This window comes from Martes martes (assembly GCF_963455335.1).
Source record: "Martes martes genome assembly, chromosome: 5".
In the NCBI taxonomy this organism is placed as follows: domain Eukaryota; kingdom Metazoa; phylum Chordata; class Mammalia; order Carnivora; family Mustelidae; genus Martes; species Martes martes.
In genome coordinates this window covers 138,336,528-138,361,433 of record NC_137892.1, presented here as the reverse complement: position 1 = coordinate 138,361,433, position 24,906 = coordinate 138,336,528, and the positions used below count along the sequence as shown (strand labels likewise).

At 37.0% G+C, this 24,906-nt stretch overlaps 1 protein-coding gene across 1 annotated transcript in view; it reads left to right on the top strand.

Annotated features, from left to right (window-relative positions):
• Positions 1 to 17,718: 17,718 nt before the first annotated feature.
• The window catches only part of SPEF2 (sperm flagellar 2), a gene marked incomplete at both ends in the record, with an annotated part of 174,432 nt that continues 167,244 nt past the window's right edge, over positions 17,719 to 24,906 (top strand). Inside the window, one exon of the mRNA XM_080803297.1 lies at positions 17,719 to 17,776. Coding sequence (XP_080659423.1) covers positions 17,719 to 17,776 — 58 coding nt within the window. The remainder of the gene's footprint in view (positions 17,777 to 24,906) is intronic.

The window sequence follows — 24,906 nt, the reverse complement described above, 5'->3', positions numbered from 1 at the left end:
ATTAAATGGAGAAATGAATCTGTGATTTCTAGATCGAGTAGGTCTTGAAAGGGGCTGGAGATTTTTGCATTTGCAAAAACTCCCAGGAAATGTCAATGCCCCTGGTTAACAGAATACATTTTGAGCAGCAAAGGAGAACATTAACTTAGCAATGATTGGATGGGACAGGGTGGGACACTGAGAGAGAGAGCTCGAGGAGACTGCCCATCTGTGCTGCTGGGCTTCTAAGAGTAACACATTTTTATTTAAAACCCTACTTAAAATTGGTGATTTTCTAGAACTTTGGTCAATCCTTATCAATGGTAAAATATATGAAAATACATATGGAAACATTGTTATGTTTTGTTTTATTATGATTTTTAACAAAAAATTATGGGAAGTATAAAGCCTTCACTCATACTTATGGTTAAGTGCATGACAAAAAATATTCAACACATTAGGATAGCTGAGGAAGGACATCCATTTTTCCAGAGAATAAAAACAAAAGTGATTCCGATAAATGGTTTTGACTGATACTGCAAAAAATTATTTAAAATGTTAATGTTAATTATAATGGTTTTGCCAAATTTCTGGACCAATGATTATATAGTTTTACAGATATAAAGATTTTATATGTTTTTCTTTAAAGTATGTATTTTATAATACGAAATAAGGCATATTGAGAAAAACAGACCAAACAAAACTAAAAGTATCCTAAAATCCATCATTAATATTTTGGTATTTCTTTCCATATATTTTTTAAAATTAACATCCAGTTTTTAAAAATTCAAAAAATTTTTTTTTACTTATATTAGTTGAATTTTTACTTTATATCTCATTCACATCCCATACTAAATATTTTCCTATGACTTTTTGGAGGTATTTATAATGCTTCTTTATACAGGTATTTCATAATTGTTCAATAAACTTATTTTTTTAAAGTTGCTTCTATTTTTCACTATCTTGTGACACCATATTAAAATTTGTAAATGGTCATTTTTGCACATGCTCTCCATTTTTTCCTAATTAAAAACTTTTGTTTACTAGTTCAAATGGTGAGCATGTTTCTAATGTCCTCATGTACATTAATGTCAATGTGGAATTGTCTTTCTGAAATGCACAAAACTCGGTTCCCTCCAGCTCACTCCCTACCTTACTCTCTGCCAATTTATCATTTGATAAACTGGCAAAGTTACTGTGAAAAATCCACTGTCATGCACTGTTAATGGGAAAATATATCAGGGTAATATTCCTGGAAAACAATTTTTAACTGAGTATAAAGAGCCTTGAGAGTGTCCTACCCTTTGACCTATTTCCGAGAATTTAACCTAGAGCAACAACTCAAAATGTGAACAACTGTACACGAGACTTCATCCATTTATATTTTTAATACCAAGATCTTGTAAACATACTAGTTGTCTAAAAATGTAAAGAAAGTGTGTAGATTATGGCACATGTATTAAAATTATTAGGCAAGGACTAGAAATATGTGTACGGAGAGTATAAAATGTGCAAACAAAAATCTTGGGTGGAAGGAAGTATACCCAGATCGTTAAGGAGTAGCAACCTGTGTGGTGAAGTTCACATTGCACAACTCAAGGAATGGCTGCTCACATGCCCGCTACAAGCTAAGCATCTCCCACTGCCCCCCGCCCCAACCCTGAGCTGTGTAATAACACTGGTGAGATTATTGAACTTTTCATTCTCCTTGACTAGAAAGCACATGTTCTCTTCTGGCTGGCTAATGTGAAGGCTACCCCGAAGGGAATTTTCATGAGGAAGACACAAGAAAACTAATAGCCAAACGAGAGATGTGTCTTGAATGCCCCAAATTAAAGAGCTGACCACGTGTACTGGAGATGTTCTGTCAGCTTCTGGGAAACAAAATCTGGAATCAGAGTAACAGAGAGACACTGTGGGATGGCTTCCCTGTTAACACTAAACATAATTAATACTGTAAAATAAAGGAACAAGTTTAATGGTCAGCAAGGGAAATCTTAACCTCTATTTAAGATCAAATTTCCACCTGTTAGTGGAAAACCTAGTTTGATCAATTCAGAGTAAGTGGATTTTGTCTCAGTTGTGTGTGACATGAATTCAGTGAAATCAGGGCCTCCTTTGATCCCTCCTGCCCCTTTTCTCCCTGGGAGACCCCTAAGCTCCAGCCCTGCATTGTCCTACCATCCCTGGGGAGACATTTCTGGTGCCAGACCATTGGGTTCCATCCCTGCCGGCTTCCTCCACTGGGTCTCAATGCACTCGCAGGCATGGCTGCTGCCCTCCCCTGTTTCCAGGCTGAGTAAAGATCTACCTTGTCAGGTAATGCCAAAAACAGTGCCTGTCATACAATAAACACCCCGTAAATACTTGTTAAATAAATGAATTAGCACCATTTTGGCAAGGAAGTAGGTGATAAGGTAGTTAAGAGATAGGAAGGAATGGGAAAGAGGTTCACTCCCTCAGACTTTAACTTCTAAAAGAATAATTAATCATATATATTGGCTCACTATATGCAGAGCACTGTGGGAAGCTTCAAATGCATAATCCAGATTGATTTCTAACTGAGCTGTGATCTGGGATCACTAGGCTGTTCCATCCTGCCCGTTTGAAATGGGCTGATTGACACGGAAAGCAGAAGACTTACTATGTTCTCAGAAATCTCCTTTTTCAAAGCACCCTTTAAAAAAAAAAAAATTAACTTTCTCCTCAGGTTTATGTATGCATTGGTAAGCTCTCTACAAACGTTTCCTTTTGAAAGAATCAAGGGGCATGTCTATAACCTTTATAATTCCAGAGGCTGCCTGAAAATTTATCTATACAAAATACTTCAGAAGCTCTCCACCTGAGATGTCACATGTAAAGTACAAGTAATAAAGTTTGAAATCAGACAGTTCCATCTAATCTCTCAACAAAAGCTAATATGTTTATTTAACTTTTTCCCATTGTTCTTAAAGAGGAACAGGAGAAAGCAAAGGCACTCGCTAGCATGGCACCAGTGTTCCTTTATATAACACCACAGAGAAGAGATTTGGTTGGAATTTTCGAAATGTTTTGCTCTCTTACTTTGCTTCCAGAAAAAGAGCACCCATTGCAATCATTATCTGTACATTCTTAGCATGACTAGCAAGTTAATCATTCCTCAAAAGTTTACTCCTGAAATTCTGAAGTTATATAGTAAATTTATTATTATTATTATTATTTTATATAGTAAATTTAAAGGTGGTGACTTAATCTCCTATTTGGATGGAAAAGACAATAGGGCACTTTGCATTTAATCATTCCTCCTCCCTCAACTATCTAAAGCTTCACAGAAACAAAGGAATTTCCACTGCAACTCTGAAGTTCAGCTATTGTAACATACTTAATTATAGATTGAATTGTTTCTGACTTGAAAATATTAAATCTATTATTTACTTCAGAATGCACAATGGTTAAAAATCCTTGTTTAAAATGAATTATACAACCATATGTGCCATAATGTGGATTACACATTTAACATACACAAGGCCTTGTTTTTGAACAAGATTCATAAACAAATAGTACATTTGATTAACATCTAACTATTATAAAGTACTTAACAAGGGTGCTTTCAAAAGCATTTGGATTACTTAATGATATTGGAACAGATTAACAGAATGCTTTCAAAAGCATTTGGATTACTTAATGATATTGGAACAGATTAACAGAAATGCCATAGTAAGTAAAATTTCCTTTTTTGCAAATCTAATTAAATTTTCCCTGGGAAAAAATGTGGTATGACTTTTTTTTTTTAATTTTCTACCTTCCTTGAATCTCAAATATCATTTTTAAATACTTTTTAAAAATTTTTTATTTTTTTTATTAACATGTAATGTATTATTTAAATACTTTTTTAAGTGCATTCGGACAGCATTTGGAAAGGAGCCAGCTATGTAAAGTGGTTACACAGTATGTGTGTGGTTTGAATGTACTCCCATCAGGAGATGGTAGTAATTTTTTAGAGTCAAGGGTGTAGATGCTGGGTTTCAGAGGGTTGTGCCTCCAGATCTGAGAAGTCAGCTTTAATGGACAAAGCCTCTGTCAAACCTTCAAGATTTTCAGTCTCCATGAAACATTTCTCTTGAGGGTTTATCTTGTCCAACTCCTTTGCCCTGCCAGTTTAAAGTCTCTTCTTCTCATTGAACTTTGATGACTTGATGTAGGGTCTGCTTATGGACTTATTCTAACCACAAAGTCTGGTGTCTGTCTGTTTTTCCTACTCCACTGTAGACACAGGAGAGAATGGCAGTGAAAAAGGCAAATAATCTCTTCATGTTACTAGGAAAATAATTTGAAATGTACAGTACCCCCCCAGAAGGGTCTCTGACAACATTTTGGGGACTGCTATTTTATGGAGAACAGATAAAGTGAAGAACAGTGGTTCCTCTGGTCCTGTTCCTAGCTATCAGTCATCTTTTTTAGAATGTGCTAGAAGGGAAAGATCAAGAGAAAGGGAAGAAAGACTTCCCTGTACTGTGGGAAAAATACACCATGACCTTTTTCTCCGAACTTTGAAAAAGAAAGGAGTTTTCTTTTTCATTTCTACTTGTAGGAGAAATGAAAGTGCCTGCTTTCATTTTCTTTCAGACCAGAATTTCCTTGAGTAAACGGACATGAGATTGATTTAACAAGCTAGGAACACTTAGCAGCAGCTCGCAACCTCTGTAACATGCCTTAGAAAAGAGTCACAAAATTTCCCAAGAAAAAGGATTCTCAAGAGAGAAAAGGGTTTTGGTTTTCCTGATGGGAATTTAGTCACAAATTAACTGTGACCACCCTGAAAGGAAATAACTGTAGCAAGGGGGTCAACCTTGCCATAAGTTTTGTACTACTAATACTAATCCTACTACTAATAATATTAGTTATGCACAGTTTAGACTTTCATCCTTTCTAGATTCCCATACAGGCAGTAGTGGTCCCTACGGTAAGAAAAGTCTACAAGTGGAATTTTGTGTAAGGCAAATTGTTGCCTCTACCAGGGTCCTGGAAAAATAGAATCCCAGAGACACAAGACTGGGCATGACTTTTCATCCACACTTCTCATTTTGCATATTGAGTAATCAAGTTCCAGGGGGTTATGTGACTCATCACAAGTAACACAATATCTAGTCGTTCAAAGAAAAAGAAAAAGGACTAGAAGACAGATTTCCAGACCCTTAGTAGATGAATGTTTTTATTACATCCCTGCACTTAATTAACTGTAATAATAGCTCACAGTTACAGAGCCTTTACTTGATGCCATGCACTGTTCTAATTTGGTCTGCTCCATTTTGAAAAAATAATTAATTTTGATTCTAACACACTTTTCTTTTTTGTTTGTTAAAACTCTGCTGCTTCTTTCTAATTTCTTGAGAGAAAAACTTAGCTTACTGATTTTCAAATTTCTCATTTGCTGACATGTTCAGTTAAGGCAATACATTTTCTGATTTACATTGTTTTAGTTATATCCCACAAATTAAGTACTTTAATTGTTGCTCAGTTCCAAATATTTTATAATTTCTGCTGTGATTTTGTCTCTGATGCATTGATTATATAGCAGTACACGTGTGTGTGTGTGTGTGTGCATGCATGTGCACATACTCACCTATGATTAATTTTCAAGAACAGGTTTTATGGGGAAAGGGCTTGTTTGTTTTGTTTGTGTTTTTATTTGTTTGTTTCTCACCTAAAGTACGTATTTTACATCAGAGTTTACTTTTGGTGTTGTATATTCTATGGGTTTGATAAACGTGTAATGATCTATATCCACCATTATAGTGTCACCCAGAGTATTTTCACTACCCCTCAACCCTCTGTGCTTCACCTATTCATCCTTCCCTCCCCTATAATGCCTGGCAACCACTGATCTTTTTACTGTCTCTTTGCTAGCGTTTAGTGTGTCCATATTTTGGATTTTGGGTGTGTAATCGTACCTCATTGTTTTAAACTACAGTTCCCTAATGACATATTTAATATGGACTGAATGTGCATAACCTTACTAACTAGCCCCTATTTACCATTAGTTTCCCGCATATTTGTCTTCTTACAATTTGTCACACCTGGAAACTCCAAGTCCCTTTCTTTTACTTTCTCACTCCCCTTTATATTTATCCTCCTCTGTCAAAATGATTTAAAAACCTCCAAGCTGGGGCACCTGGGTGGCTCATTCAGTTAAGTGGCCAACTCTTGATTTTGGCACAGGTCATGATCCTAGGGCCCTGGGATAGAACCCCACATGGGGCTCGGTGTTCAGTGGGTATCTCACTAAGGATTCTTTCTCTCTCTCTCTCTCTTCTGCAGCCCCCCCCAATCCCTGCTTATGATTGTGAGCCCTCTCAAATAAATAAATAAATAAATAAATAATTTTTTAAAGCCTCCAAGGCTAGCAGTTTCTTTGCAGGATTTCTCTTCCCTCTGTAAAACTCCTCTGTGCCATATTAAGCTTATAACATCAAATACATTTGTATGATTTTTCTCTTGTTAATCTTCCCAATTTCCATTTATTTCTCAGAACTACTGAGAACCCAAGAAGATAGAGGAGAATTTTCCTTCCCCACATGGTTTCCCTCAAAAACATTACATTTCAATACAGGTAATTGTAATGTTGGGCAATAGCACAACTGACAAGATTGTAGTAGAGACTCAAGTTCCACTGCTAAGAGCTCTCAAGTATCTATGAGCTGCTGAAACACAAATTCTCCATTACTTTCTAGATTTTTCTGTTATCAAGCACAACACTGTCTGCCCTAACTCTCCCTACCTGTGCTGAGTGAGGAGATGTTACAATTTCCATCTTCTCTTCCTTTTCCTGAGATTTGTATTGCTGTTGGTATGATGACCAATTCTCTGCTTACCTCCAATAACTTCCTCATAACAATCTTCATGAGACCAAACCATTCTTAAGTAGAATCTTGAAGTCAGTAAAACCTAATGAATTCACGAAGGGATACAGTTGAAAAAGAGCTTTGAAGTCATCCAGACCAACACAGTCCACATACAGAAAGGGAACTGAGGTATATAGCAAGATGCAGTAATAAGGATGGTAACATCTTTTGGAACAATGGCTAGGTGAGCAAATATGAACTCTGGGATTAGAGACCAAGTCTATTTTTGTGCAGTTACTGAACTTTTTTCAATACTCATTAATCCAACCATCTGCATGATCACATTTAACCTGTATCTCTTCAGGATCTGCTTTCCTAGGAAGTCTGTGTTCATCTAGCTTTCAAATGCCTCAACCCTTGGTCCAGATTGTACCAAAACCTTCAACATATTTGGGAAGCATGTTATTTTTGTGCTCCTATTCCCCTTGAGCTCAAAAAAGTTTTTCATTTTTCTCTTTTTTCATAGTGTTTCTATGTTCTGTACACTCATTATCAAATGACTCTCAGCCATAAATCTAGGTACTTACTAGTCAATCGAATCATAATTTGGGGGGACAATAAAGTAAAGGGAAATTCAGTCACTTGGCATTTTCTATTGATGAAGATTATTGACCCATGTTTTAACTAAAGGAAATATCCCATATTAAATTTCCATCTATGGTCTTTTCCCCCACTCGCTCTTTCTATAATATAAGTAAGGCACCTAAGAAAAACACCAAGTCAACACCGCATTGTAATTAGGTGATGTTTTAAAAAATGAACACTTTTTTTCTCCGCCTGGTTCTTGGTTGTTACCTCTCTAGCCATATTTGTCACTCTGTATATGTGGCTATCATGGAGAAAGAGGTATATAATATCACTCATTATTAAGGTTTTTTGTCCATTCCCTTTCAAATGGTTCTTTGGCTTCCTTTCCACTCCATACCCAATGGAGTCATTCATGATAGTTCAAAATACGTATCAGTTCTGCAAGTCCTATTATTATCTTATTCAGAATTTCTTTGAGTTTTCCCTTATGTAACACCTCTTATCTTCAGATGTCATCCTAAAGTTCATGCTTAACTTTATGTAAATTTTGGAAGAAATAAAAATTTATCCATCTTCTCCCACCTTCCCTTCATTAGTCTGCCTTCCATTTCCAGAATAGTTATTCATTTTGCTCTGTTCAGCTCATCTACAAGTTCCTGCATTCCATTCCTGCTGATCTCTTTCAAGATATAATAGATGGTTATGGTTTAGAATAAGATGCAAGATGTGATCCCTTAAGTTTCCAATGGTCTTTCTGTTAATAGAGGACTCCTGCCTTCAAAAAACTTCATGTTAATAAAGACCTCACAATTTCCAAAAGAAGACTCAGAAAAACAGCTTTTAGAGTTAAATGATATACACTGGGTTCATATTTTAAGGAGTTTCTTATGTAATTGTGATTTATTCTGATTATAAACAACAGTGCTTCCAAATGATCAGACATTTTCAAACTGTAATAGAAGCCCAGTAATCTCTCTTTCCATTTTTGTGCAATTTTTATACACACATGTAAATACATATATATGTATATACCTATATAGTTTTGTATATGCATACATGTATATCAGAGAATGTAGTATATAAATCGACATATAAATATAGCATAAGTATCTAAATATAGACCTTTCTTTGTATATAGTTTTCTGATACAGAATATTTCCATTATTTGACTGACAAATTATTTAAATTCATATCTAATATACTTGTCCTCATGAAACTTTTGTCAAAATAAAAATTCCATTTTGACTGATAAAATAAAGGTACTTGCAAAACAGTAGAGCTTATTATAATTATTGGTCATCACATCATCACTCTTTTAGTATACATGATAATCATTAATTTCCAGGTAGCTGTTAAACCTGCCTTGTCTTTGGAAATGCCCTAAGTAATTTCAATAGGGATTTTTGGTGAGCTTGGCAGGAATTTCATATAGAAAGAGATCTACCTGGTAGATATGAAATTAGTAGTACTTGAACACTGAGTTCCACTTTCCAAGAACAAATTAGGCAGAAGAAACCAAATTTCTTAAAAAGTATATGTGCATTTTTATTATATATTTCTTTTTTTTTCTATTATATATTTCATCACAGTTTACCTTTGTCACATTTGAGTGGTTTAGAATAAATAAAATTTTGAAGGCCTATTATAAGTGAGATGATATACAGTAGGTAAAACTAAGTAAAGATAAACCATGAGAGACTCTTAGTCATAGGAAAGAAACTGAGAGTTCCTGGAGGGGAGGTGGGTGGGGCATGGGGTAACTGGGTGATGGACATTAAGGAAGGTATGTGATGGAATGAGCACTGGGTATTATATAAGACTGATGAATCATAGGCCTGGCCCTCTGAAACCAATAATACATTATATGTTAACTAATTGAATTTAAGTTACAAAATGTTTAAATTTCAAAAAAAAAAAAAGAAAGAAAAAGAATAAAAGAAACTGAAGTTGACTTTGTGCTCATTGAAGTGTCTGGATCTCTTTTTGGTACAGTTTGATCCAGTCTTCTCAAACTTTTTTTTTTAAGATTTATTTATTTGAGAGAGAGAGAGAGTGAGCACCCCCAAGTAAGGGGTTGCAGAGGCAGAAGGAGAAGCAGACTCCCCACTGCACAGGAAGGCAGATAGCAGGGCTAGATCCCAGGACCCGTGGATCATGACCTGAGAAAAAGGCAGACTTAACTGACTGAGCCAACCAGGTGCCCCACTCTTCTCAAAATTTAAAGAATCTGATAATTTAATCACATGCTTAGATCAGTTATATAAAAATGTGGTATGGGAATTGGTAGTAGTCAGAGCAAATATGAGCCTTCCTTTGGATTTGACTTCCTGATAACAATCAAAACTAACATGATTTAAAGCATCCAGGATCGAGTTACAACCTTGAGAATTCAGCCGTCTCCCAAGTGTCACTTAATCTGAAGGATTATATTTTTCTTCTAGGGGATTTGACTTACTAAGAGCAATTCTCCCTATACTGTGGGATGCTAGGGTGAAACCTGTGCATGTGGATTCCAAAGATTCTGTAGAAGAAGACCTTCAAATTCTATTAAAGTTTGTAATCTCCATGGAGGTCTTAAAAATATTTTCTGTCAAATATGGCTCTTTATTCTTTCAGAGGTCGTAAAAAGATAGGTAATACCTTAAAAAAATGACTTAGGCGGAAAAAAAGACATTCATAGATACTTTACCCTCTACACACGCGCGCACACACACACACACACACACACTCACACACACCTTCCAGCTTTCTGACATTCCAGTGTGGAAGGGTTGCAAATACCATGGAAACAGGATTCATACTCAAGTGGGCCTGCCTAGGTGTTAGGGTCTGGGACAGAGCTTGGCAAAATAGTGTCCAACCTATAAGGGACATTCACAGGTCTATTTAGATACTGTGGGCTTTTCATAAACCCTATTCTTCATTTTAAAACACTGTTCTTCATTCTCAAATTTTATGCTTCCTATTTCTTTCAGCATAAAATGTTCTTTCTTATGTGAAATGATGGCTGGAGAAGATGCAGTATTTGTGTTTATGTTCTTCCTTGAAAAAAAAAAAAAAAACCAGAAAAGAAAATTGGCAACCTTACACCGGCTATCAAATTTGCTTTTGGAAAATTACCACCTGGTAGAATGCGAAAGTCTGGAAATCAGTACACAGCATGAAGTGCACACACTCCCTTCAATTGTTGCTAAATGAAGGGGAATTATCATCCTGGGTTTATAAGCCATTCCATAGACAATTTTATGTTATTGCTCTGGCCAGAGAGACTCCCTCTCTACCTTCTCTACAAAAAACAAGCAAACAATCAAGCAAACAAGAGGGAATGGAACCACAGTCTAATTATATCTTATTTCATAGAGTACTTAAATGGTTGAAATGTTACAAAAATAACAAATTTTTTGTCTCTCCCATGTTCCCTATAAAATCAGTGATTTCCTTGATATAAAAATGTGACATAATTATATAAACTTTTTTAGTTATCCTGGAAAATGGTTACAAAATACTAATTTTCAGGTAATATATTTGAAAATATACCAATAAAAAATTTACAATGGGAACAGGTAAGTTCAAAAATAAATGAGAGCTTAGCTGGATAGAACCTAATGCATCATGATGACAATACAGATTTGCAGTAAGAAGAAAAATAAAAAGTAACTTTCTTCATAGGATTGTTGAAGAATCCAAAGAGCCAATTTAATTTTCCACAGTATCTCTAGCTCCAGTGATACCACTGCATAGTCAAATAATCAGCTTTCAATGCCTGCTTCCCTTTAAAGTGGGCAGTGCACTTATACTTCGGGTTTTGTTTTTTAAATATCAATTATGCTAATTTGGTCAATACAGTACTTTTTAAGTTTTTTACATCCTTCATGAATATCTTATCTACTTTATCAACTGAAATAAAATACTGAGAATGACGTATTAAAATCTCCAATTAAAATTTTAGGTACTTTGAATTTTAATTTTACATAATTTTAATGTTTCTTAGTTCTGCCAGTTTTAGGTTCTGTTATTGGGCATATGAAAAATAAACTTAAGATAGTAAAGTAGGACTTGGCTTCTCTGAAAACTTCAGGATGGGAAAATAAGAAATTAAAGCAGAACATAAAGCCAGGGGAAATAAAGAACTGATTTTTTTAAGCTCTTAAAAAAAAAGAATTTAAAGCAAAGAATTCAGATAAAGGAAATTTGGCTTATCTGTCTCAGAGAATATATGACTTACTTTTTCTCATATGGTACCAAGTTCTTTGTTTTATTTTGTTTTGTTTTTAACTTGATTTTGTTTCAAATCTGATTGCTCTCTAAGATTAGAAATTTAAGTGTTTGCCTGAGAAAGATGCAATCCATACATAAGACTAATCATGTGGGCCTGGAATATAAGACACCACAGAAGAAGAAGTCAGGTCTGCTTCCACAGAAAAGACTACAAATATTTTGTGGTAGAACCAAACTTTTATGATGGTATTGTTATTTGCCATAAATAACAAGAGATCAAAAGCTTCTGCACGGCAAAGGAAACAGTCAACAAAACAAAGAGACAACCAATGGAATGGGAGAAGATATTTGCAAATGACAGCACAGACAAAAGGCTGATATCCAGGATCTATAAAGAACTCCTCAAACTTAACACACACAAAATAGATAATCATGTCAAAAAATGGGCAAAAGACGTGAACAGACGCTTCTCCAATGAAGACATACAAATGGCTATCAGACACATGAAAAAATGTTCATCATCACTAGCCATCAGGGAGATTCAAATTAAAACCACATTGAGATACCACCTTACACCAGTTAGAATGGCCAAAATTAGCAAGACAGGAAACAGCATGTGTTGGAGAGGATGTGGAGAAAGGGGAACCCTCTTACACTGTTGGTGGGAATGCAAGTTGGTGCAGCAACTTTGGAGAACAGTGTGGAGATTCCTCAAGAAGTTAAAAATAGAGCTTCCCTATGACCCTGTAATTGCACTACTGGGTATTTACCCCAAAGATACAGATGTAGTGAAAAGAAGGGCCATCTGTACCCCAATGTTCATAGCAGAAATGGCCATGGTTGCCAAACGTGGAAAGAACCAAGATGCCCTTCAACGGACACAATGGATAAGGAATATGTGGTCCATATACACTATGGAGTCTTATGCCTCCATCAGAAAGGATGAATACCCAACTTTTGTATCAGCATGGATGGGACTGGAAGGGATTATGATGAGTGAAATAAGTCAAGCAGAGAGAGTCAATTATCATATGGTTTCACTTATTTGTGGAACATAAGAAATAACATGGAGGATATGGGGAGATGGAGAGGAGTAGGGAGTTGAGGGAAAATGGAGGGGAAAATGAACCATGAGAGACTATGGACTCTGGAAAACAGTCTGAGGGTTTTGAAGGGGCGGGGGGGTGGGAAATTGGGTGAGCCTGGTGGTGGGTATTATGGAGGGCACCTACTGCATGAAGCACTGGGTGTGGTGCATAAACAATGAGTTCTGGTACACTGAAAAGAAATTTTAAAAAAGAGAGAGATGGAAGAGCCTAGATCAACACTCATTTGGAAACATGTTGAGGAAGACGTTGGACGTTTCCCAAACTGAGTCGCTAGCAAAGCTTCGGGTGGTTGGTAAGAGTCAGGCATCTGGAACAAGAGTTAAAAGGAAACTAGAGATTCTGAGCTTTCAGAAGGGAGAAGAAGGTGGAAAGATGGCAGGAATAGAAGGTTTGCGGAAGTTGGTGACTGATGCCCTGGACCCTGAAGGACAGGTAGGATTGGCTGAGACAGGAAGTAGACTATTTTTTTTTTAATTTTTAAAATTTTTTTTTGCAAAGGAAGGATGTAGAGGTAGGAAAGTTGGGACCTGATAAAGAAATGGGAGTAAGTTGTGCAAAACTAATTTGTGGCTTACAGTTAAAGCTGCGTTGAGGCTAGACTGTACAGCACCTTCCATGGGCTCTTCACCCTCCTGGATAGTGGCTCCAAAAATGTTTCCCAAAAGAACCCCACATACTTACATTTCCTATCAATGCTCTCTGAGATATATATATATATTATATAATATATATAATGATCATATATATATTTAGATTATATATTAAGATACATAATATATATTCAGATATATATATCATATGATCATATATATATCACATATCATATATATTAAGATTATATATATTAAGATATATATAATATATATTAAGATCTATATATCATATGATCATATAGATATATATCACATATCATATCATATATGTATTAAGATTCATGTATTTATTTGAGAGAGAGAGAGAGCATGAGCAAGGGGAGAGAACCCCCAGGCCAACTCCCCACTGAGCATGGATCCTGAGGAGGGGCTCCATTCCAGGACCCCGAGATCATGACCTGAGCCAAAATCAAAAGTGGGACGCTTAATAGACTGAGCCAGCCACTCTCTGCTCTGATATTTTCTATCCCATTTTAAACTTCATATTTCATTTATAAGGAATTCTGGCATGGCCCACCAATGGAATTACATATAAATCCTGTTAAGAGTTCAAGACCCACAGTTGGTACACAAGGCTCTGGTGAAATTCACAAATGTGTGTGAACTAAGGAATAGAACAGGGATTCAGGCAAATGGACTGGACTGTTTGCACAAGGTAACTAGAGGGGAGGAGACAGGGAATGTAGCTTGAGTGGTTGTTGTGGACACTGGGAAAAACATTTGTTGAATTAATGAATGTAAAGAGAGTAAAGCCCTTGCAAAACACATTGAGAGGGAATTAAAGAAGGATCTAAGAGTGATGAGAGGGTAAATGCAGAAATGGATGCAAGATGTTCACGGAGGACCAAACAAGACTTTTTAAAAATCTGTCAATGTATATGTATTTATGTATGTATAAATATTGAATTAGTCATAAATAAAATCAAAGAAGCTATATGAAACAATTGCCTCAAAAACTATTTGAAGTCTTATAAGCAAATCTAAGCTACTCAAAACTAAGCTAACCAGTAATGCAATGGAAAAATTCATTCTATCTCAGGAGAAGAGGAAAGAAACATTTGTGTAGCATCTACCAAGAGCCAGGCATTAATATATGCAGTTGCTTGTTTAGTCTTCCCAACCCTGTCAACCAAATGTTGATGTCTTTATCCTACAAATAAGGAAACTGAGGATCAGAGAAGTTTAGCTTTTTCCAAAGCTGAAGAGCTAGTCAGAACAAAATCAGATACCTGGACCCTGGTGTGTCTGATTCTAAAGTTTGTTCTTTATTGGTATATTCCAATTATGAAAAACGTTACAATTATTTTCTGAAAGAATAAGTACACAGTACACAGTACATGGCATCACTTTTCAAACCAACCTGTGGGCTCAAAACAACCCTTTATAATCTGCCCTTGACTATATAGAGGAGAAATAAAGATTTATAATTAAATGACAGGTAATGCTTTAAAAATAATTTTTATTTAATTTTAAGATTGCTGTGATGCTTTCAATTGGATGCAGGAGACAAATATTCTAAAAACTTTAATTAAAAAACAGCGGGGAAGCCATTTCAGGAACAGATGGGAAACTGTTCATGTCTTTAATCATTCCCTCCCCCAACCGATTCCATGTGGGGACAAACATATTATTTACCATATTAACACAAAGTATCAACATGAGAGGTGCTAGAAATTTTGCCCTGAGCTTGAATTCCAATGGAAAGGAAAAGATTAAATGTTAAACTTGGACTAATAACCATAGTAGCAATTTCAAGAAAAAAAAAAGAATAGTAAAAGGCAAACATTTAAATGAGAGTTCAAATTTTCATTAATATTTTAATGTCAGAATGTTTTCAAGTTGGATGTTTTAGGCACTGAGGAAAATATGCTCTTTTTGTGAAATGAAGAATTTCACTTTTTGCTTTGTAAAGTGTCTTTCTTTATGTATCTAACTCCTGCGCATAAACTTATTTTCACAAATATCAAATGGGCAGTTTGTGTTGTTTGGTTCTGGGTTCCAAAGACAAATACTACAAATAAACCTTTGAAGCAAACAAACAACTGAACAGTTCCTTTGAAGTTAGTTTAGCCAAGGCACAGAGATATTTTGCTCTGATATGGAGATAAGCCCCTGTCTGTAGATGGCATACGGGCTCAGGCATTCTCTTCTGGTGTAGCTGTGGAGTTTGATGAACCCTCAAAAGCAATTTTCTCAGCAATCCAGAAGACATTGTTTTCTATCCTTTGGGTCCCACGGACTGAAATTAAACCTTGGAACCTCTTACTAAATGTAGTATTAGTCATCAATTTAAATGGGATGCCCGGGTTGCCCATTCGGTTAAGTGTCTGACTTTTTATTTTAGCTCAGGTTATGATCTTAGGGTCGTGAGATCAAGCCCTGTGTTAAGCTCCACGCTGGGCATGGAGTCTGCTTAAGATTCTCTCTCTTTCTCTGCCCCTACTGATACCCTCCCCCTTGTATGCACTCTCCCTTAAATAAATAAATTTACTACGAAGATGACATAAAACACAAGTGCCTCAGCAGTGATTTCTAGGCACATATGCACCGTTAGAAATCTTTTCAGGGATGACATGTTTCCAACGGATAAAGCTTTATTAGATATATTCCCCTTGCTGTAGAGGCTTTTAGAATCATTTGATCTTCCAAATTTGGACATCTCTAAGGTGAGACATACCAAGTGTATCAGGCCCCAGTTTTGTTAGTAACAAATCTCCCTCAGAATTTCCATTGTTCCATTGCAGCCATGTCTGCTGTGTTGGGTGTGAGGAAACTCATGGGATGGGAGAGTTTAAAGTTAAGTGAAGTGAAATGGTACCCAACTTTTAGCCAATCATGACATATGGAGCAATTTCAGATTAATCTTTTTTTTTTTTTAAAGATTTATTTACTGACAGAGAGAGAGAGAGAGAGAGAGAGATCACAAGTAGGCAGAGAGACAGGCAGAGAGAGAAGGGAAGCAGGCTCCCTGCTGAGCAGAGAGCCGGATGCGGGACTCCATCCCAGAACCCTGAGATCATGACCTGAGCCGAAGGCAGAGGCTTAATCCACTGAGCCACCCAGGTGCCCCAATTTCAGATTAATCTTAAGAGACATTTATTCTAGTAGGATGTCACTGTTATTGTACATATAGTTTAAAAGAATCATAATTTGATGTATCCAGGTCTTTGAGGGGAAATTCTTTGTATTTGTGACGTACATAAACACACTGTTACATATTATTTATCATACACAAGTATACATAATTCAAATGCATATAATTTTTCCTATAACTCCACCTAACCTTTAAGAAATTGGTAATGGAAAACTTTTCTGACCCTTGTTAAAGACAGTAAGGAAGACTTTATTCAAGGGACCATTGCAAGGGGGTTGTACACTAGGGGAGTGAGTTGGGGCTCCAGTCTGAACACAACAGGAAAAGTGTGGATTTATAGCCAAGGAGCAGGGCTGGGGCCAGTGGATAGAAAATTTCTAAGATGAAACATCAAGGTCAAGGGGATTTTGGCTAAACTAACTTCAAGAATCCTTGCTGAAGACAGGCCAGGGGAAGCAGATATCCAGGGTGAGGGATGGACAATTTGATTGATATGGAAGGGGCGGGGGTTTTCCTTAAACACACCCAGCAGAGCAGGATTCTCGCTAAAACTGGACTAGGGGGGCTAAGGACACAGCTCAAATTATGAGCCTCCAGGAGAAGAGTCAAAGGGGCCTGACTCGGGTTTGCTCAAGGTGAGAATGTTTGTCAAAATACACTGTAAAATAATTACCTAGAAGGAAAAAATGACCAGAAAATAAGCTCATTACATATTCACCTCCCAAAACACTGCAGAGATAGGGATCCCCCTAATTGTTAGTGCCGCCACCACTAACTACAAAATGATCATATGTTTTCTAGGTGTCAGGTCCTATACCGGGTCCGGGACTATCTGTTCTTGCCAGGGTAGACACACAATACAGCGTTTGGAACTGGCAATTTGTAAATCAGTGACAAAACAGCTCTCATTAGAGACGATTTTCTGTAGATTTCCTTAAAAGACAAAGGGGAAGAAAAAGAATTCCCCTTCAAGCAAGACTCCTGCTTTTCTCGGCCCCTTCTTCCAGGTGCCCGTGGCCACCACCACCACGAAGTCCTGGCGCCTGCGTTCCGTCCAGGCTCACCCGCCGGCAGGGGGCAGGCCACGGTTCTCCGTCCTCCGCGCCGGGACACTGGCGTCCCTCTTGCCCCAGGCTCAGGCCTGGATACGCTTCCTTAGCAACGGGTTGCCTTTGGCAACAGGAGGACGCGGGGCCCTAGGCTGGCTTTCCCGCGCGTTCCTACACCGGCTTACGGTAGAAGGCGCAGGCCGAACCATGTCCGAGATTCTGTGCCAGTGGCTCAACCAGGAGGTGAAGGTGTCCCAGACCGTGAGTGAGTGACACAGCCCGGGGAGACCGGGCTAGGGACGAGCGGGGCGCAGAGCCCCGGAGCGCGGCGTGCGGATGGAAGGTGGCGGAAGGCGCGAGCCCCTGTGCAGTCCAGGCGCCTGCGGGGCCAGGCAGCGCCCCAGGCCTGTCCGGTGGCCCCAGTCACCTCAGCTTCTCCCATCCCTATCCTGCCGCTCCCGAGTTACCCATCATCACCGTGGGCCCAACCCCGCAGTCTGTCTCATCTGCTGTGCGGTTCTAAGCAATCAGAGGGTTTAAAGAGAGAAGAATTTGCCGGACTCCATAATCTAGCCCTGACGTTATTCCCTTCACATCCTTAGAAGCAGGGTAGGCTGGCAAGCCAATGAAATAGGAGGCCTTAAAGCCAGCTAGGGCACTACTAGATGTGTGTGCCCCTGGACAAGTGACAACACCTTCTCTGAGGGTGATTCCTCCACTAGAAAATAGATCCGATCACACTCTCCGTTCCTATGACCTTGCGGGAGCGGGGTGTGTGTGTGTGTGAAACGAGTTAATGCAGAATACGTTAACATTTCCCAGTTGTAACAGTCTTAGCTCAAAATTTACAAACATTAGCTCTTTCCGACCACTCTTCACTCTTGGCCCAAGCCTTATTCACTAATGTGATTTTATCCCAGCCATGAAGTTGGCGTCCAAAGTTTCCAACTCCCACAACCACAGAGGCAATTGTACATGCTGGCAATCTCCATGGCAGCCGAGTAATTCCAGCAGAGCCCTCTCCTCCAGCTCAACTCCTTTCTGTTGTTTCTTAAGCACTTCGTTTTCCAGCTGGTATGGTTTTTGCTCAAGGCAAGAGGTTTTCAGCCCAAATCATTTCAGTCTGTTTTCGCAGAAACACCCTTGCATAATGCCAAGTTGCTACCAGAGGGGCAATAGTGCCAACCGGACCTTAGGTCATCCGTGTAATTTGCTAGACCAGTAGTGTTTCTGAAGCGGCAAACTATTCCTTATCAGCATTAGGCTCCTTAATGTTGGAGGACCTCCAGTTGCATTTCCCGAGGTGTAAACCCTAGCTTTTTCTTTGCCAAACCATACCCCACACACTCCCTGGGAACTGCAATATATTTTTTCACAGGATTGTAGAATCATCCCATTTTGTCACTGTTTCCTAAAATATGATGCTGATCACAGCACAATGTTTAGCACTTTTTAAAATTCCCTTTTTACCATAGGAGCCAAAGTGCAATATAATTCCCTTAAGTTACACTCCTCCAAAGAAAAGCAGTTCCAGATTGCTGAATTTAATATGGTTCATTTACTTGATTAGTAAAAACCACACCTTTTGTTCAAGTCCCCAAGACTCTATTGCATATTGAAACACTTTTGAGAAAAGTAAATAAAATTAATAGGAAACATAACAACAGTAGTATGCCACTGTAATTGTATTAGTTGTAATTATGATTGTAATCCATTTGGGGGATTTTGGTTTTGAGAGGAAGAGGAAGAATTACTTCTTTCTGTGGAAATTATAAGACTGGAGACATTTTAAGTAAGAATTTTAATGACATAAACTATGAATGAAAAAATCCTAATGTCTGCTTCTCTGAAGTTGTTAGCAGATATGGCTGCAATATTCTGCATCCCATTCATTAGGAATATGTATTTATTTCTTGATCCTAAATGCTAACTGGAGTCTAAAGAGACAGTCCCTGATGTAACCATTTTCTGTATTGTAAAAGGTTTTCAGATTATAGGAAACACTTTCAAAGCGTTTGGAAACGAATAAGATAGAATTTGTGTACCTGAGGAAGCACACTGCTAGTTGTTGATTCCAGCCGTTGGATAAGACATTTTATGGTGTACAGTGAAAAGCTTAGAATTGTTTAGAGAAACTATCATGGAAGAACTATACGCGGCAACAGTCTCTGGAGAAAGTAATATAACAATTTTCTCTATAAGGGTTGTGTTAAGAGTGAGGATTTGCAAACCAGACTGCCTGGGTTGAAATCACTTATCCACCACTCGCTTGCTGGTGACCTTGGGCAATTTATTTACCTCAATTTCATGATACTCAAAATAGGAGTAATAATAATAGCTCATCGAGTTGTGTCAAGATTAAATGAGATAATAAATGTAAAGCATTTAGAATGATGACATAATAAAAGCTAAATCTCCCTTTTTAGAAGCTATCATACTACAATCAAAACACCAGAATGTCAGGACATTTGAACAAGGATGTTTATTGCTACATGAATTGTAGGGACAAAATAAAAAATGCAAAACAATCTGAATATCCTTCAACAGAAGCATACTTGGATAAATGATGCTGTATTCATGCTGGAAACTGTTACACAATTATTAGAAAGGATGAGTTAGGGCTATAACTTTTGACCTGCAAGGTATTCATGTATTTCTGTCAAGTAAAAAATAAAAGTTTTAGCTTATTGTGATGAGCATAATCCCATTTTTGTACCAACTAGGATACACAGACACACACATACACAGACACACAGACACACATCTATTTGTTTATATTAGCACAGAGAAATATATAGAGAGTCACATACTAGACTATTGATATATACATGAGTCTTCATATTGTCTGTTTTTGTAAGCATAGAGAAAAGTGTGGAAGGATATAAACTAGTGTATCGATATCAGTTACCTCTGGGAAAGGAGAAGATTGCTGAATTTTCTTTATATATTGGCATTACTTGGCTTGTTGCTTGTATTGCCCTCATATTTTGGGAGGAAAATTCAACATAGCATTATAAATAGAAGATCAAAAAAGACCAAACTTCACATGATCAATTAGGAGAAAAAGATGTTTGCCATCTTTTAATTGAAATTAGTGAGCATCTTCTAATAAAATATTAGGGAGGATTACATAAGAATTATTTTCTTAAATGAATTTTGTAGATAAAAAATAACAAAAATAATTAATAAAAATATTATTAGACACTTAGGCACTTATACCAGACCCTATGCTAAGCCCTTTACATAGGTTTTTGTTTGTTTGTTTGTTTGTTTTGGAATTCTAAAAGAAGGCCCTGAGAGGCACTCTCCTAGCTGTGTGAAGATGAGTGAAAGAGCTGAGATGCTTGATTATCTGTTCAGGGTCACAAGCCTAGTGGATCCTAGAGCTAGAATCTGAAGGTAGATATTTGATTTGTGCTCTTAGGCACTGTATTGCATATTGCAATTTACAGTAAGGGAATACATTTTTTAAAACCTCAGTTCTCTCAAGTGTATTCATTTGAGCTCCTTTCTAAGGATTACTGTTCAGTTTGGAGTTATAAGAAGTACACAGATTCAACTACCCAGGCATGTTGTAACTACACACGTTATAACCTAATTCCTAGATGGCTAAATGGCAAAGGTGGATTTATTAGTGTTTAGAAGTGGTTCAGTCTATATGTTGCTTGCTAGGACAGAGAAAACAATGAGAATGCCAAGTGACTGCATTTACATAATCTTGATGAGACTGGATAATGGTTCAGTCATTGACAAGGCAACTAATGCTGATTGATTTCTGCATTATTCTGAAGGGTAGAAGTCAATTTGAATAAAGCATACTGTATTGAATTTCCTGTTGCCTGTACTATCTGGAGTATCAGCAGTAAAGAAAATAAATTCCAATGATCCTCAATTGAGGATCATCTCCCTCCACTTAATGAGGTTTCTGGGAGTCACCAGGGACTTGATTACTCTCAGCATATGAAGATTCAAAGCTTTGTTACCAAAGCTAAGGATCTCCAGTGAGTTTAATTCAACTAGACCATTTCTCCTAGAGAATTATGCTTAGATGCATATGTTAATAAGATGTCTTGGAATATAAAAATTTGCTCAACACAAAATTACATCTGAAATTCAAGCAGTTGTTTTCAAGCAGTTGTTTCTATAATGAAAAGAAAAGTAACATAGAGTAATGTTACTAAAAGATTTGTTATAAAATTCTTTAGGACCTCTCAATTATTTTCAATAATAAACACTGCCTCTGTTTTTCAAAACTCTTATGAATTCACTGTATGAAGAAACTAGCAATGGCATGTCATAAATGAACATTCTCCATAAATGAGGAGAAATATTTGAATTCTATGTATTGTACAGATCTAATCTTTTGTAAACATGAGTACATACAAGACAGTCCATATTAGTTTGGATTCTAGGTGTGGTTATACTGAAAATTGTAAATGCCTTATTATGTATATTTTAATTGTTTCAATAATCTTAAACATTGTTATCAATAGTAGCAGAGGTGTAATAAAGAGAAAATTGGATTTGGGACAATTAAGTTTCTCTAACTATCAATTTTGTAGCATCTGAGATATAAATAATTATCTTTAGATCCCAATTTTATGCCCTGAGAAGTAAGCATAATAGTGGTTCTAGTTCCAGTTATGGAATGAATGAGTCATGGGAATGAAGGGTACAGCATAGGGAAAATGGTCAATGGTCGTTAACAGTGTTGTGTGGTGACAGATGGTAACTACACTTGGGGTGAGTATAGGATAAGGTATAGAGTTGTCAGATCATTATGTTGTGGGCCTGAAATTAATGTAACATTGTGTGTCAACTGTACTTCAATTGAAAAATGGAAAAAAAATTGTCTGTATTTGGAAGTATATCAAGTGGGGTTGGAAATGGAATACACCTACCACAGTGCCTAACATCTATACTCGATCTAGATACTCAATGAATATTATTTCAACTTTTCTTTTGTCTCTTACTTTAGGATAATGCCTACTATCATGCCTGTCCTATAATAGGTATTTAGTAACTAATCGTTCATTACACGAGAGTGTATCAGTGAGGCAAAAATAAAGTATTATTTTAGACTGAACCTTAGGGATTTGTTCATCTTGAGAAGGTTACCCTGGGTACTTTGATCCTCATCTTTGTGATTTCAGAGGCTCTGTTTTATAACTTTAAACAATTTTTTTTTAGGAACTGTTTCATATTAGCTGAGATTACATCTTGATTTTAGAAATCAGGGTACCCATTTATTCTGAGGAAAAAAAAGCAAAATAACTTATACTGGCAATTGTACATCATTTTGATGGGCTGATATGCTCAGAGGAAGATCAAATTTATAACTCTGATTTCTCATTGATATTGAGAAACTAGATGTTACCAAAAGAACCTTCAAATCAACTAATATTTCATATGTTTTATTTCTGTGCTCTAGAGATATTTTATCTATGTAGCTGTGATAGCTTCAATTAGATTAGAGTCAGATTCCCTTCTCTTCCTCCTCTTCCGTGAGTGCATGCATAAACCATATTGCTCAATGATATTTTCCAGTGCTGCTACTAATACAAAAATTTCTAAAGTTACAATATGTGTGCATTCTTCTTTTCTTATAGCAAATCCCTATTCTTAATAAGGTTAATTAACATATCCCAAGATTATTGTCTATCTGATGTGGAAAATTTTAAATGGGTAAATTGTGAGCTTTAGGAAATAATCTATACTCCTTTTTAATTTTGTTTTATAAGTGGGTTTCCATTGGTGGCTAATTTTATCCTTTTATATTAAATCTTAGTAGTTTTTTAGAGAGTCATATTTTCTATTTGTACCAAATTTTAGGGACATTCTTTATTTGGGCTGCCTTGTGCAGTAATTATACTTTGTTGATTAGGTCTTATGTCCAGACTTTTCAAAAGCATCAAATTTTATTTTGAGAAACACAACAGAGATGTTAAAGTATCCTATTGAATATTTGTTTGTAAATAATATTTTATTATGTGTTGTGGTGACCTTTTATTGGCCTGTGACCTAACCATATCCTAGACTCGTAACTTTAGATAGGGAAAAGAATCTTAGACATATAATTTTTCTTTGGCACATGAGGTAATTAAATCAGATGTGTTTAGGTATTTGTTTAGGGTTTTATAGCTAGGTAGTGGCAAGTTACCAGTAGATTCTGGGTCTGCTCACTTTTACTTCATTCCTTGTTTAACCTGGTGTCATTAAACCACACATTTTCCTCCCTCAGAGTCCTTAGGAAATACACTGTTTCTCATAAAACAACAGATTTTGGTATTTTCTGGCCAGCTCAACAGCATTTTCCTTGATGAAAATTTGGCTTCCATTGCCTAGAAACTGAGACACCAGATCTGATACCCGAAGTCTGTTGTGTAAATCAATGTCAACATTTTTAAGATATGAAGTCCCAAGAAAAGAATGCCACCCAATGTTTTAACCATCAAAGAAAATTAGAAAGATACAGAGATTTTGTTTCAGATAGTACAACTTAAGAATTATGACAATGTCTTCTAAGGAGAGGGTTGATCAGCCTATTGTTACACTGGAGGAAAATGAATTGCCAGTGTCCTCCAGCCAGAGACCATAGGACAACCTATATTGAACAAAATTGGGTTTATTGACTCGTGACCAACAAGAGAAAACATATATCATGGGAAGTTGTGGGTCATTCAGTAAAGAGCGTGTTAGAAAGGACTTAAAATATCTGGGTTTGGGGCACCTGGGTGGCTCAGTGGGTTAAAGCCTCTGGCTTCAGCTCAGGTCATGATCCCAGGGTCCTGGGATTGAGCCCCGTGTTGGGCTCTTTGCTCAGTAGGAAGCGTGCTTCCCTTCCTTTCTCTCTCTGCCTGCCTCTCTGCCTACTTGTGATCTCTGTCTGTCAAATAAATAAATAAAATCTTTAAAAAAAAATCTGGGTTTGTGTTAGGTATTTTCTGAGGAGAGTTCAAGGAAGCAGCACTTTCCTCTGAATTGGACTATGCCAAGAAGCATAGGCAACTCTATGGGTATCTTAATAAATCTTGTCTAGGAATTGGAGAGAATAAATAAGACAAAGCCATGATTAGTAAAAAGGCAGCAAACACTCATACTGGCCACAGTAGGGGCATTTTTGGTCATTTTTGTGTTTGGGACAATACTGTTTTCGTCTGAAAACAGATATGATTACAAAGGAATTTTGTTTTTGTCTTGATCTATCAGGGTCACAGCATGGCCTTGCCTGGAGTTGGTATGCTATGAAATTGATTATATTCAGTAGGAGAATGCCAAGGCCTAGCTGTGAGGGCCAGGCCAACTCCTAGGAAACACCAAGGCCTGTTGGGGCCAGGTCAATGCCAAGCTATCAGCAGCTGCTTTTCTCTCTCTCAAATGGAAGTAAATTTGTTT